Source organism: Salvelinus fontinalis, chromosome 30 (genome assembly GCF_029448725.1).
Source record: "Salvelinus fontinalis isolate EN_2023a chromosome 30, ASM2944872v1, whole genome shotgun sequence".
Lineage (NCBI taxonomy): Eukaryota > Metazoa > Chordata > Actinopteri > Salmoniformes > Salmonidae > Salvelinus > Salvelinus fontinalis.
The window spans coordinates 6,251,516-6,266,138 of record NC_074694.1 but is presented as its reverse complement, the minus strand read 5'-3'; the positions used below and the strand labels follow the sequence as shown (position 1 = coordinate 6,266,138).

The 14,623-nt window shown below is 44.2% G+C and overlaps 2 protein-coding genes across 3 annotated transcripts; both read right to left on the bottom strand.

Moving 5' to 3' along the window:
- Nucleotides 1–1,739: 1,739 nt before the first annotated feature.
- LOC129828569 (CDGSH iron-sulfur domain-containing protein 1-like) lies at nt 1,740–7,154 on the bottom strand. The gene is made up of 3 exons (XM_055889613.1): nt 6,842–7,154; nt 3,896–4,098; nt 1,740–3,654 (listed from the first exon to the last, which is right to left on the bottom strand). Exons 1-3 carry the CDS (start codon nt 6,867–6,869, stop codon nt 3,565–3,567), a joined length of 321 nt encoding a protein of 106 aa, XP_055745588.1. The 5' UTR covers nt 6,870–7,154; the 3' UTR covers nt 1,740–3,564.
- Nucleotides 7,155–8,685: 1,531 nt separating this feature from the next.
- On the bottom strand, nt 8,686–9,642 carry LOC129828570 (mitoregulin-like). Of its 2 annotated transcripts, none has more exons than XM_055889616.1 (2): nt 9,259–9,642; nt 8,686–8,903 (listed from the first exon to the last, which is right to left on the bottom strand). In XM_055889616.1, the coding sequence occupies exon 1, from the start codon at nt 9,439–9,441 to the stop codon at nt 9,271–9,273; it is 171 nt and encodes a 56-aa protein (XP_055745591.1). In that variant the 5' UTR covers nt 9,442–9,642; the 3' UTR covers nt 8,686–8,903; nt 9,259–9,270. The 2 variants fall into 2 exon arrangements, with proteins under 2 accessions (XP_055745591.1, XP_055745589.1); XM_055889614.1 differs by having other exon boundaries at nt 9,255–9,635.
- Between the last annotated feature and the right edge of the window lie 4,981 nt (nt 9,643–14,623).

The window sequence follows — 14,623 nt, the reverse complement described above, 5'->3', positions numbered from 1 at the left end:
GCCATCCTAGATGGCCTCAGGAAGACTAGCTGTCGCCATCCTAGATGGCCTCAGGAAGACTAGCTGTCGCCATCCAAGATGGCCCCAGGAAGACTAGCTGTCGCCATCCTAGATGGCCCCAGGAAGACTAGCTGTCGCCATCCAAGATGGCCCCAGGAAGACTAGCTGTCGCCATCCAAGATGGCCCCAGGAAGACTAGCTGTCGCCATCCAAGATGGCCCCAGGAAGACTAGCTGTCGCCATCCAAGATGGCCCCAGGAAGACTAGCTGTCGCCATCCAAGATGGCCCCAGGAAGACTAGCTGTCGCCATCCAAGATGGCCCCAGGAAGACTATCTGTCGCCATCCAAGATGGCCCCAGGAAGACTAGCTGTCGCCATCCAAGATGGCCCCAGGAAGACTAGCTGTCGCCATCCAAGATGGCCCCAGGAAGACTAGCTGTCGCCATCCATGATGGCCCCAGGAAGACTAGCTGTCGCCATCCAAGATGGCCCCAGGAAGACTAGCTGTCGCCATCCAAGATGGCCCCAGGAAGACTAGCTGTCGCCATCCAAGATGGCCCCAGGAAGACTAGCTGTCGCCATCCAAGATGGCCCCAGGAAGACTAGCTGTCGCCATCCAAGATGGCCCCAGGAATACTAGCTGTCGCCATCCAAGATGGCCCCAGGAAGACTAGCTGTCGCCATCCAAGATGGCCCCAGGAAGACTAGCTGTGGCCATCCAAGATGACCCCAGGAAGACTAACTGTCGCCATCCAAGATGGCCCCAAGAAGACTAGCTGTCGCCATCCAAGATGACCCCAGGAAGACTAGCTGTCGCCATCCAAGATGGCCCCAGGAAGACTAGCTGTCGCCATCCAAGATGGCCCCAGTAAGACTAGCTGTTGCCATTGGCGGCAGCTATTGGGGAACATAATAAATCAAAGCAAATCTAACACCGACTGGTTCTCTAGGTCAAAAGCAATTGTCACTGTCCATGGTGCTGAACTGGTCATCAAGACAAGGCTCCACTATCACATCCATTTCCATTTGTTCCATTGTAGGCGACTAGGCATACCAAATTAAGGCCAGCACATTTGAAAGAATTTGACCCAAGTCAGCATCACTAGGCCTACACTTCAGTCAGAGATGCTGACACTTCAGTCAGAGATGCTGACACTTCAGTCAGAGATGCCTACACTTCAGTCAGAGATGCTGACACTTCAGTCAGAGATGCTGACACTTCAGTCAGAGATGCTGACACTTCAGTCAGAGATGCTGACACTTCAGTCAGAGATGCCTACACTTCAGTCAGAGATGCCTACACTTCAGTCAGAGATGCTGACACTTCAGTCAGAGATGCCTACACTTCAGTCAGAGATGCTGACACTTCAGTCAGAGATGCTGACACTTCAGTCAGAGATGCTGACACTTCAGTCAGAGATGCTGACACTTCAGTCAGAGATGCTGACACTTCAGTCAGAGATGCTGACACTTCAGTCAGAGATGCTGACACTTCAGTCAGAGATGCTGACACTTCAGTCAGAGATGTAGTTCTGAATGAGCTCACCTGGGGAGAGGAATATGCCACACTTCATATTCATTCCCTTTGATTGGTTTAATTGTTATTTTGGTTTGAACTGGCTGAATTTATTTGTTAAGTGTCTAGCAATAGAGGGCGCTATATGACATCTTCTTGTCAAACTGGATTAGAAAAGACTTGGTTCCCACAAACATGTATTATTTAATTGGCAGAAGGAAGAACAATGATTATTGTTTTTATTGATGATTAAGTGATGGATTCAAATGAAGCCACATATTGTGGAAATAAGAGGTCACACAGACTGTAGACAATTAACATTCTCACACTAGTATCAGCGTATCCCCAACTCAGTCCTCTGGACCCAAAGGGGGGGCACATATTGGTTTTTGCCCCAGCATTACACAGCTGATTCAAATAGTCAAAGCTTGTCGATAAGTTGATTTAGGGGAAAAAACAAAATGTGTACCCTTGGGGTCCCCAAGATAGAGTTTGGGAAACGCTGAACTACACAGAACTGTGCCTTATTAAAGCTGGTTACCAGAAGTGATGCGTGACAAGTTCAGATTCAGCCACTAAACATTCAGTAGGCTACAGGGCTGTGTTAAGTAGGGCAAAACGTAGCAAAAACTTTTTTAAAGCAAAAACTAAACTGAGTATTTCTCTAGTAAGCTACCTCCTAGTTTCACAACATTACATGTTTTTTTTGCCCACTGAACACAACCCAGGAATATAATTGGTATGTAGTATGGCTGGAACAAGTTTAGACTTGTTGATTCACCGTTAACACAGACTTAAAATCAACAAGGTAATCATTACGACTGCTTCATTTGCAGATAAGAATGCTGTAGAAGCTTTATCTGAAATCCATTGAAAAGTGACACCATTTTACAATTGATTTCACAAGTTGAATCAAAAATAAAATCGCACCTCATCCGTTTCCTTGATGCTTCAGTAGCCCCAGGTGTTTTACCTGACCATGGAACTCCCGAGTATCAACCATAGAGAATGATAGAGGACTCTACAGCCTGTTTTAGCATGGACAGCGCCATTGAGGACTTTCACCATTTTTAAGTAGTCAACTGCGTGGGACTTCCTATGGGTTAAGGAAGTCTCACGTAATTCCATCAAGGTCATCAGGCGGGATCAGACAATGAATTATATTTGTGCGCAAACATTCCATAACTGCAGGTGGCAGTAAATCACCAACCTTGTCTTTATACCTGTTCAGACTACACCCTCTAGGTGGCAGTGTACACCCTTTCAGTTTGTTTAACAACTCAGAAGTAGCAGAAGAAGAAAATGGACAACTTCAAAATAGAGATTGCCTCAATGGCGCTGCCCGTACACTCACAGGTGCCATAATGGGACAGATACGTTGCGATCTCTCTGATATCATAACGGGACAGATACGTTGCGATCTCGCTGATATCATAATGGGACAGATACGTTGCGATCTCTATGGTATCATAACGGGACAGATACGTTGCGATCTCGCTGATATCATAATGGGACAGATACGTTGCGATGTCTATGGTATCATAATGGGACAGATAAGTTGCGATCTCTCTGATATCATAACGGGACAGATACGTTGCGATGTCTATGGTATCATAACGGGACAGACAAGTTGAGATGTCTACAGTATAAAAGAAAGGCAAAAACATTGATCAAAACAAACATTCTGAAAATAACAGCACAGATACCATAGCTCAATGAAATATATACAACCACTTTGCTTTACAGTACTGCCACACCCATGTTTCCTTGGTAATCCCAGCGAAATATCTACCATTATTCTAGGTATGATTACAAAGTCATTTTCAACCAAAAATTGATAACCGCTTGGTCCTGTGATAAGGGTGGCTTCAATCAATAAATACAATAAATATAGCCCCAAAAAGGTGATTTGGTCACCATGTTTCAGAGCAACTACCAAGTGTACTGGCAACCACTGTCATCCTTTCTGTAGCGAAGAGCACTTGTGTGCATCAGTATGTCAGCAGCAGTCATGGAATAACATGGATGGATGGATGATTGACTGGATTCAGGCCTCCTTTCTTTTCATGATGAGAGGACCGACGTTATCCCCCGTCTCCTGGTTATGTTTGGCATGAGCGCCATCGCAGTAGGGAAACTAAGGGGTGAGAAACACAGTTAGGATACGCCAAACAAATCGTTCGATTCCTAGACTTGTTCTGCTCAAAATGCGAGGAACAACCAACCCCTTACTAGCCTACCGTTTGTTTGCACCTCTTGCCATGCCTTCCATGTCTATTCATTTTCTTGTGGTTAAGACATGTATGCTCCAATGTATCGCAAGAAGTTGTGAAACTAGAAACTAAAACAAAGAGCATAAAATGTGACAGCTAGCCTACCTTCTTGGATCTCCAACACCTGCAGTACACCGCCTTATCCCCGAGGTCCTCGATGTCGAAAGCGTGCACCACTTTGGGGTTGTCTTTCTGCAGGTCCAAGTTGACCTTGGGCTTGACCCCTGACCCCTTGGAGAAGTACTGGAGGAGGAGGATGCCCGCAGCTGTAGCTCCTGCAGTCACACCGATGGCTGCCGCCAACTCCGCTGTAAAACAGAAACAGATCCAGTATCTAGTTCAGCTACGCCTCCAACTGCAATATAACAAACTAGAGGTCGACCGATTAATCGGAATGGCCGATTTCAAGTTTTCATAACAATCGGAAATCGGTATTTTTGGGTGCAGATTTGCCTCTTTTTTTTTACACCTTTATTTAATCTTTATTTAACTAGGCAAGTCAGTTAAGAACACATTCTTATTTTCAATGACGGCCTAGGAACGAGGGCAGAACGACAGATTTGTAACCTTGTCAGCTCGGGGGATCCAATCTTGCATTGATTACATTGCACTCCATGAGGAGCCTGCCTGTTAGCGAATGCAGTAAGCTAAGGTAAGTTGCTAGCTAGCATTAAACTTATCTTATAAAAAACAATCAATCAATGACTGTCATTGCTCCAATGTGTACTTAACCATAAACATCAATGCCTTTCTTAAAATCAATACACAAGTATATATTTTTAAACCTGCATATTTTAGCTAAAAGAAATCCAGGTTAGCAGGCAATATTAACCAGGTGAAATTGTGTAATTTCTCTTGCGTTCATTGCACGCAGAGTCAGGGTATATGCAACAGTTTGGGCCGCCTGGCTCTTTGCGAACTAATTTGCCAGAATTTTACGTAATTATGACAACATTGAAGGTTGTGCAATGTAACAGGAATATTTAGACTCATGGATGCCACCCGTTAGACAAAATACGTAACGGAATAAACGTTTTGTTTTCGAGGTGATAGTTTCCGGATTAGTGAAAGGTATGGTTTAGAGAGAAATAGTCGACGCGTTATAATTCCTGTAATAACTTGCGGCTGAATTTGAAAGGGGTTCCTTCGTTATTTTACCGTTCATGTCTTCCATAGAGAATGTCTTGATCTACTTCAAATAAGGTCTGTGTTTCATGCAGGCTTAAACCGCCTCAGCGTTTTGATACCCGTGTAAATCTCACTAGGATAAGGTAACGTTTGTCAACATATTTTCATAAATCCACTCTACAATTTGTTTTATCTTCGCTTATATTTAGCCAATATTGATCAGAGTTACCTTGTCCTATGGATATCTACAGTTATAAAATTGGCACGGTGATGTAAGCCTACATGAAACACAGACCTTATTTTAAGTGAATCTAAAAATATCCTATGGAATAAATGAAGGAACCGCTTATCAGATTTTGCTAGGTGTCATGGGAATTATGACTCGCACTTTGGTTGTCAATTCTTACCATGCCCATTATTAAAATAGGATTTCCTGCATATAGAAATTAAAGTTTTTGTTTTCAACATTCATCACAGGTAACTTAAACTCTATTTTTATTCAAACAGTTGAAAGTATTTGTCTCCTAAGCAGACTCTTCAGTATCATTGTCACTTCAGAGCTGTGTGTGTGTGTGTGTATTTATGTATTATATTAAGTTAAAATAAAAGTGTTCATTGTTCATTCAGTATTGTTGCAATTGTCATTATTACAAAAATGTGTGTGTGTGTATGATATATATATATATATATATATTTTAAAACATTCTTTTTTTTTTTTTTTTTATAAAATCGGCATCGGCTTTTTTTGTCCTCCAATAAATCGGTATCGGCATTGAAAAATCATAATCGGTCGACCTCTACAAACTAAATAAACCCAACACTATTAGAATAGCTTACCAGTCAGTGTTAAAGCAGTATGTTAAAACTCTACAAAACTTTAAAAAGGTGAGGAAGTTTAGTTAAACTACAGTTCAGGCAGAAATGTATTTGACTGTTCCAACACACACACTTGCCCAGTATTTTAGAATGAACAAACCATTTGTTGCTTTATGGTAGGAGGAGCAGTACCAAGTTTAAGTTATGGTTTTTAGTTTACAGGTGCATTAGCCCAATAAAAGACTAACGGAGCCTAGCATTACCTAGGCTAAGGGTTAAATTTAGGAATTAGGTTAGAGGAAGGGTTAGCTAAAAGGGTTATGGTTAGGGGAAAGGTTAGCTAACATGCTAAGTAGTTGAAAAGTTGCTAATTAGCTAAAATTATTAAATTGTCCATGATGATATTCGAACTCGGGAACGTTTGGGTTGCCAGATATCCGCGTTTTACACCCACCCTACTTTCGTTTTTGACTTAAGTAATCATCTGTTATGCCGAGAAGAGTATTGTATGTAACCATACTAAACACAACATATCATATACTCATTTGAGTGTCCCAGATGTACGTTAAATATCTTAAACAAAACTCCCCACATACAGAAGACGCCTACTACATCCAAAGACTTGTGTAATATAATAGTACTGGGCCTCGGGATCAAGAGCTACTAGCACTGCTGGGTTATAAAATGGAAGGACAGAATATTTAGCTGAAAAGGTATTGCATTGCCTATGTAAAGAATCCATCTCTTGCAGTCGTCACATTTTGTTGCTTTAATGTTGACACAAGAATGGAATTGTATGGAATGGGGCCTGTAAGGCTAGAGCTAAAACATGCCGATGCTATATGGTATAACCTTATACAAAAATACTCTTTTCGGCCTAACAAACTCTTATAGCCAGCTGACATGGCTAGCCAATAGCAGGTAACAATCTAAGGTCGCAGTCTTACGAAATGACAGGCATCTTTACAGATTACATTAGCTAATGTCATAAAATAGTTCACATTATTTTGAAATATTTTTCTAAATAACAACCGTTTTCGTAGCAAAGTATGTACGTAGCTAGCTAATAGAAGTTATCTTTTTGGATAGTTAGCATGGCATATTTACCTTTTGACAAGGAAACGTTAGAACTCATGGCTTGTAAATTTGAACGAATTGCAGTCCTGTTGAGCAAGCGTCGCTAACTATCCGTACGTCTTAAAGAATGCGTAATAAATGGCACATACTTTAAGATGTTTGACAATGTAAACGCACTTATTTTTCTTGTGCGTTCCGGCAGACTAGACGCTGGTTTGCTGCCTTTCTCAGGTCGGAGTGTGAATTACACATTGAAATATCTAATAGCCTAAAAGGCATTACATGGTCAATCTGCGGTCTGCATTGGCCCTGCAGCGTTTAGGTGATATGGCCTCTGCAGAAACCAGGCCATTCATACGGCTTGGGCTTCGCAGAGCAGTGGTGAACGATGTTGTTAAGGAAGTGAGTTTGTGTTTATGCAGGACCTCCCGCCCACACCTGCCGTCAACCAATAAAACCAATGCCTTCCCCGCTCCTCTCTCCCCCACTCACGTTGCCACTCCCGGGTCAACACCTAGTTATGATACTGCTACATTTCATCTCCCCTAACGGACTACCACAACTATCTCCTCAGAGTTACCATATCCTCCTACCCCAACATGAGCTGGGACCCACAGAATGTGAACACACAGCTAGCATCTAACTACACTGAACAAAAATATAATCGCAACATATAAAGTGTTGGTCTCATGTTTCATGAACTGAAATAAAATATCAAAAATTTTCCATACACACACAAAAAGCTTATTTATCTCAAATGATGTGCACAAATTTGCTTACATCCCTGTTAGTGAGCATTTCTCCTTTGCCAAGATAATCCATCCACCTGACAGGTGTGGAATATCAAGAAGCTGATTAAACAGCATGATCATTACAGGACCTTGTCCTGGAGACAAAAGGCCACTCTAAAATGTACAATTTTGTCACACAACAAAAGTTTTTTGGGAGCGTGAAATTGGCATGCTGACTGCAGGAATGTCCACCAGAGCTGTTGCCAGAGAATGTAATGTTCATTTCTCTACCATAAGCCGCCTCCAAAGTAGTTTTTGAGATTTTGGCAGTACATCCAACCGGCCTCACAACCGCAGACCATGTGTAACCACACCAGCCCAGGACCTCCGTAATCGGCTTCTTCACCTGCAGGATCGTCTGAAACCAGCCAAATGGACAGCTGATGACACTGAGTAATATTCCTACCTATAATAAAATCCTTTTGTGGGGAAAACTAATTCTGATTGGCTGGTTCCCCCATGGCTGGGCTCATGTGAAATCCACAGATTAGGGCCTAATGAATTTATTTTAATTGACTGATTTCCTTATATGAACTTTAACTCAGTAAAATCATTACATTACATATACTTATGACACCACTGGGAATCACTTCCGGGTCAAATAGGTTCCTTGATCAAATACTTCCTCCTTCAAAATAAAAGTCCCCTAGGTATATTGGAGAACATTGCTAACATAATCCACATGCATTCTTATATCTCAGCATAAATTGCAGACTGAACTCCACGGTGAAGTTCAACTCAGAAACTTCTGAACAATGGAGTGGAGTTTAGTCCGCGATGCTGTTTTTTTGTACAATAAAATCTCTCTTCCGTAAATGTATATATTATTTTTTTAATTCACATAGGTACTCATAAGAGTGGTTGATACTGCCCCATCCCAAACTGAGCCCTATACACAAACGCCCAATGCACTTGTGGATATTGAAAGGGTATGACATAGGGAGTATTAAATCCTCTCACATCTCCACCTGTGCGTAAAGTCGATTTGGGATTGGGAAGATTCAGTGCAATGGATTTGGTTACACTAGTTACACTATATAAAAAGACAGTAAACTACCATAGGCATCTTCAAAACACAGGATGTAAGAAAACACATACTTTTATTAAACGTAAAAACGGCAGTAGTCTGGAAGATGTCTGGAGCACATTTGAGAAGACGGACCCAGCAAAACACTGTCACCAAAACATGTTCAGAAACTTGTCATTGTATCTTGCTTCAGTTCTGCTGGTTGAGACAACGAGCCCAGTCACTTTATTGGAAGTCCATGATCTGACAACTGAACATTTATTTTGGTGATGACCTGAAAACAGAAGAACAAATCATTATTACATCATGCGGTAATTACGCCTAACTATAGGCTAGGGCTACCAAAGAAATCAACTGAACCACTTATTATAGGATTATTTTGTATTTCCCCTTGTGAAAATAATAAAAAGTTAAACGACTCCATGGATTGCGAGGCTAAAATGTCAGGCTGCAACCCTTTCAACAAACCTAGGTCAATTAGATTTTGTGCCATTTGTACACTGAATGTAGGCTAGGCCTAATACGTTTCTAGTCACTAACTTGACTAATGTTTTCTAACATGTCTGTTACAACATGTTTGATACAATGTAGCTACACGCGATCAACGCATAGGTCAATTACTTACACGCCCTACTTCACGTTCATGCCAAGTCCAGTTTCTTCTGTGTTTCTGACAGTTTATCCTGCAGTCGTTTCTTTCTCCAATCCAGGAACTTCCTCCGCGCTCGGTTGGCCTGCCATCCAGAAAGGAAACCGACTGCGAATGAAATAGCGATTGCAACTTGCAGCGTCCTCTCAGAAACGTCCGCCATATTCACCTCTGTATGTATGTCAGTTTGTATTGCTTTTAAGTTGTTCGGAAAAGCCACCCAACATGTGTCGTGCTGTGACGTGTCTAAATATATGAACGCGCCATACCGACGGTCCTACAGAGTGTCTCGAGGGCCAAACGTCGAGGTAAAAATGCACGATTGAGAATTATAATTTATCTCCGGGAAAACGGTGCCCTCTTGCGCCTAGAAGGAAATCTAGACAATGGAGTGCAGTCTTCGGGAGAGAAAGGTTCACTGTTGCTCTGGAGCAGAGTTACCCAAACTCGGTCCTGGGGCTCCCCCTGGGTGCACGTTATGGTTTTGGCCTAGCACTACACACCCGAGGTAAAGACAGTTTTAAGTTGGCTATTCACACTTTAAAACCTCAATAGCGTTCAAACCACTTGAGCCACAGACTCCAAATAAGTGTTATGATGTTGGAAAAATTGCACACAACATTGCACAGGTCTTATTTTCATGATTTGGACACTATTTCTCTTTCCAAAGCTAATAAACGTGGAAATGTGAGTAGCATTTTCTATTCCGAGTTGAATTAGTTAGGGAGCCTAAATAAAGTACAAACTTTTTTTTACATTCAAATCTCAATAGCTCCTTGGTCATGTGACCTACTGACTTCACACACGGTTCAGAATGTCCACTGACTACCCTAATATATTTCACACCCTTTAGTTTGTCCATTTTCATCTCACACATTTTTACATACATTTTTCTCAATTTCAAATTTCAATAGCTCCTTGGTCATGTGACCTATTGACCTGAAACTACTTTCAGAATGTCCATGGACTGGCGGAGACGGGCACCGCGAGGCATCCAGTGCGGTAACGCGACCGATCCCGGAGAAGCTGGCGGGATCCCCGGGGAGAGTTCTCTTTTCTTTGTGAAGGGCAGGGCGCCCTGAAATGGGTTCACCCCGAGAGAGGGGCCCAAGCCCTGGAAAGCATTGCGGTTCCTAACTGCCTTTGGTGGACGTAAGGAAAACTGCAGGCGAATATCTGTCGAATATCCAACCTGAATCCATCTTTACCTCAGTGCACTAGACAGTTGATTCAAATAATCAAAGCTTGAGGAGTTGATACGCCAGGACCGAGTTTGGGAAACCCTGTTCTAGAGACTCCAATGAGACGCCTTATCCCTAGGATTCTCAGCCGTAAGTATCGCCCACAGCTGGGACCATGTCAACTACAATCCGATGCTCTGTTTAATTAGAAACGTTAATAATCCTCGCTTGCAATACGATTTTGGAAATATAAAGTCCTCTACTTTCACATCACATCAAAATGATTTCACAAATGCAAAATGAACACTTACTGTACACCGTTTTAACCGATTTAAACAGTTACAACCAACAGTATTTTAAAGAAATTACCTTCCTCTGTTATACACAGGTGTTCTGTCTGTCATCCATAAACCAGTACTGTTATGGCCATGTGGGAACCCTAACCTAGTGTGTTGTAATTTAAAAGTCCAATGCAGCCTTTTTTTTTTTCAAATCTCAATATCAAATAAGTTCTGGGTAACATTTAAATACTTTACTGTGATTGATTTCAATCCAAATGGTAAAAAAAAAAAAAAAAGCTTCTTAGCAAAGAGCCATTTCTCAAGCAAGAATTTTGCTTGGAGTGTTCTGAGTGGGGAGGGGGAAACTGAAAACTAGCTGCTATTGGCAGAAAGGTTTAGAACGCTTTCTCATTGGTCTATTCAGGCCAAAACTCAATCTCACTAAAACAGGCAGACATTTCAAACAGTTTACACTTAAAGGGCATTCTCATCATTTTCAAGGTATAATTCCAACCTCAGTGTGGAAATATACAGCATATAAAACATGGGGGGAAAAAAATCACATTAATTGCACTGGGCCTTTAACCTTTAAAAAAAAAAAATGATTTCTTGCTTATGTGAAAAATAAGGTACTTTCTAAAACTGAACTGCAAGCGATGCGTGTTAACGTTCACACCGAGGGGTGAGGCTCTTAACTATGACATCGCCTGTTAAATCCACTTCAAATCAGTGGAGTTGAAGGGGAGGAGACAGGTTAAAGAAGGATTTTTAAAACCTTAAATTTAAGACATGGCTTGTGTGTGTGTCATTCAGAGGGTGAATGGGCAAGACAACATATTTAAGTGTTGTTGAACGGGGTATGATAGTAGGTGCCAGATGCACCGGTTTGTACCAAGAACTGCAACGCTGCTGGGTTCTTCACACTCAACAGTTTCCCGTGTGTATCAAGAATGGCCCACAAACCCAAAGAACATCCAGCCAACTTGACACAACTGTGGGAAGCATTGGAGTCAACATGGACCAGCATCCCTGTGGAACGCTTTCAACACCATAGAGTCCATGCCTGATGAACTGAGGCTGTTCTGAGGGCAAAATGAGGTGCAACTCAATACTAGGAAGGTGGTCCTAATGTTTCGTACACTGTGTATAATCATTTTCTGTTACGGCATTGATTTATCTGGCCAACTCACAGAGCATAACTAGAATGTCAACTACTGTATGCGTACATAAATGTGACACTAGATATCCCAAAGACAAAAAAAAAAACAGAAATGTAGAAAAAAAAGAAACTATTTTTGATACTCAGATGCTGATATATTCAGATTACTATGGCAATGGTCAACACTCACATCTATTATCACTACAAACCTAATCAAGAATCACAAATCCCCTCTCTCCCTGACATCATTACCAACCCCCCCCCACTCTCCCTGACAGCATCACCAATCCCCCCCCTCTCCCTGACAGCATCACCAATCCCCCCCCTCTCTCCCTGACAGCATCACCAATCCCCCCCCCTCTCTCCCTGACAGCATCACCAATCCCCCCCCCTCTCTCCCTGACAGCATCACCAATCCCCCCCTCTCTCCCTGACAGCATCACCAATCCCCCCCTCTCTCCCTGACAGCATCACCAATCACCCCCTCTCTCCCTGACAGCATCACCAATCCCCCCCTCTCTCCCTGACAGCATCACCAATCCCCCCCTCTCCCCGACAGCATCACCAATCCCCCCCTCTCTCCCTGAGAGCATCAAGTATCACCAATACCCCCCTCTCTCCCTGAGAGCATCAAGTATCACCAATCCCCCCCTCTCTCCCTGACAGCATCACCAATCCCCCCCTCTCTCCCTGACAGCATCACCAATCCCCCCCTCTCCCTGACAGCATCACCAATCCCCCCCCTCTCCCTGACAGCATCACCAATCCCCCCCTCTCTCCCTGAGAGCATCAAGTATCACCAATACCCCCTCTCCCAGACAGCATAAAGAATCAGACAGCATCAAGAATCACCAATCTCCATTCTCCTTGACAGCATCAAGAATCACCAATCCCCCCCTCTCCCAGACAGCATCAAGAATCACCAATCCCCCCCTCTCCCAGACAGCATCAAGAATCACCAATCCCCCCCCCCCCTCTGACAGCATCAAGAATCACCAATCCCCCCCCCCCCTCTGACAGCATCAAGAATCACCAATCCCCCCTCTCCCAGACAGCATCAAGAATCACCAATCCCCCCCTCTCCCAGACAGCATCAAGAATCACCAATCCCCCCCCCCTCTGACAGCATCAAGAATCACCAATCCCCCCCCCCTCTGACAGCATCAAGAATCACCAATCCCCCCCTCTGCCTGACAGCATCAAGAATCACCAATCCCCTCTCTCCCTGACAGCATCAAGAATCACCAATCCCCTCTCTCCCTGACAGCATCAAGAATCACCAATCCCCCCCTCTCCCTGGCAGCATCAAGAATCACCAATCCCCCCCTCTGCCTGACAGCATCAAGAATCCCCAATCCCCTCTCTCTCCCTGACAGCATCACCAATCCCCCCTCTCTCCCTGACAGCATCAAGAATCACCAATCCCCCCCTCTGCCTGACAGCATCAAGAATCACCAATCCCCCCCTCTCCCAGACAGCATCAAGAATCACCAATCCCCCCCTCTCCCAGACAGCATCAAGAATCACCAATCCCCCCCCCCCTCTGACAGCATCAAGAATCACCAATCCCCCCCCCCTCTGACAGCATCAAGAATCACCAATCCCCCCTCTCCCAGACAGCATCAAGAATCACCAATCCCCCCCTCTCCCAGACAGCATCAAGAATCACCAATCCCCCCCCCCCTCTGACAGCATCAAGAATCACCAATCCCCCCCCTCTGACAGCATCAAGAATCACCAATCCCCCCCTCTGCCTGACAGCATCAAGAATCACCAATCCCCTCTCTCCCTGACAGCATCAAGAATCACCAATCCCCTCTCTCCCTGACAGCATCAAGAATCACCAATCCCCCCCTCTCCCTGGCAGCATCAAGAATCACCAATCCCCCCCTCTGCCTGACAGCATCAAGAATCCCCAATCCCCTCTCTCTCCCTGACAGCATCAAGAATCACCAATCCCCTCTCTCCCTGACAGCATCACCAATCCCCCCTCTCTCCCTGACAGCATCAAGAATCACCAATCCCCCCCTCTGCCTGACAGCATCAAGAATCACCAATCCCCCCTCTCCCAGACAGCATCAAGAATCACCAATCCCCCCCTCTCCCTGACAGCATCAAGAATCACCAATCCCCCCCTCTCCCTGACAGCATCAAGAATCACCAATCCCCCCTCTCTCCCTGACAGCATCACCAATCCCCCCTCTCTCCCTGACAGCATCAAGAATCACCAATCCCCCCTCTCTCCCTGACAGCATCACCAATCCCCCCTCTCTCCCTGACAGCATCAAGAATCACCAATCCCCCCCTCTCCCTGACAGCATCACCAATCCCCCCTCTCCCAGACAGCATCAAGAATCACCAATCCCCCCTCTCCCAGACAGCATCAAGAATCACCAATCCCCCCCTCTGCCTGACAGCATCAAGAATCACCAATCCTCCCCTCTCCCTGACAGCATCAAGAATCACCAATCCCCCCCTCTCCCAGACAGCATCAAGAATCACCAATCTCCCCTCTTTCCCTGACAGCATCAAGAATCACCAATCCCCTCTCTCCCTGACAGCATCAAGAATCACCAATCCCCTCTCTCCCTGACAGCATCAAGAATCACCAATCCCCCCCTCTCTCCCTGACAGCATCAAGAATCACCAATCCCCCCCTCTCTCCCTGACAGCATCAAGAATCACCAATCCCCTCTCTCCCTGACAGCATCAAGAATCACCAAT

Coding starts and splice junctions, on each gene's coding strand:
- LOC129828569 (XM_055889613.1), bottom strand. CDS start 6,869: ATGAGTTCTAACGTTTCCTTGTCAAAAG. Junction 4,099..6,841: donor TAACGTTTCCTTGTCAAAAG/GTAAATATGCCA, acceptor TCTGTTTTACAG/CGGAGTTGGCGGCAGCCATC. Junction 3,655..3,895: donor GGTGTTGGAGATCCAAGAAG/GTAGGCTAGCTG, acceptor CTCACCCCTTAG/TTTCCCTACTGCGATGGCGC.
- LOC129828570 (XM_055889616.1), bottom strand. CDS start 9,441: ATGGCGGACGTTTCTGAGAGGACGCTGCAAGTTGCAATCGCTATTTCA.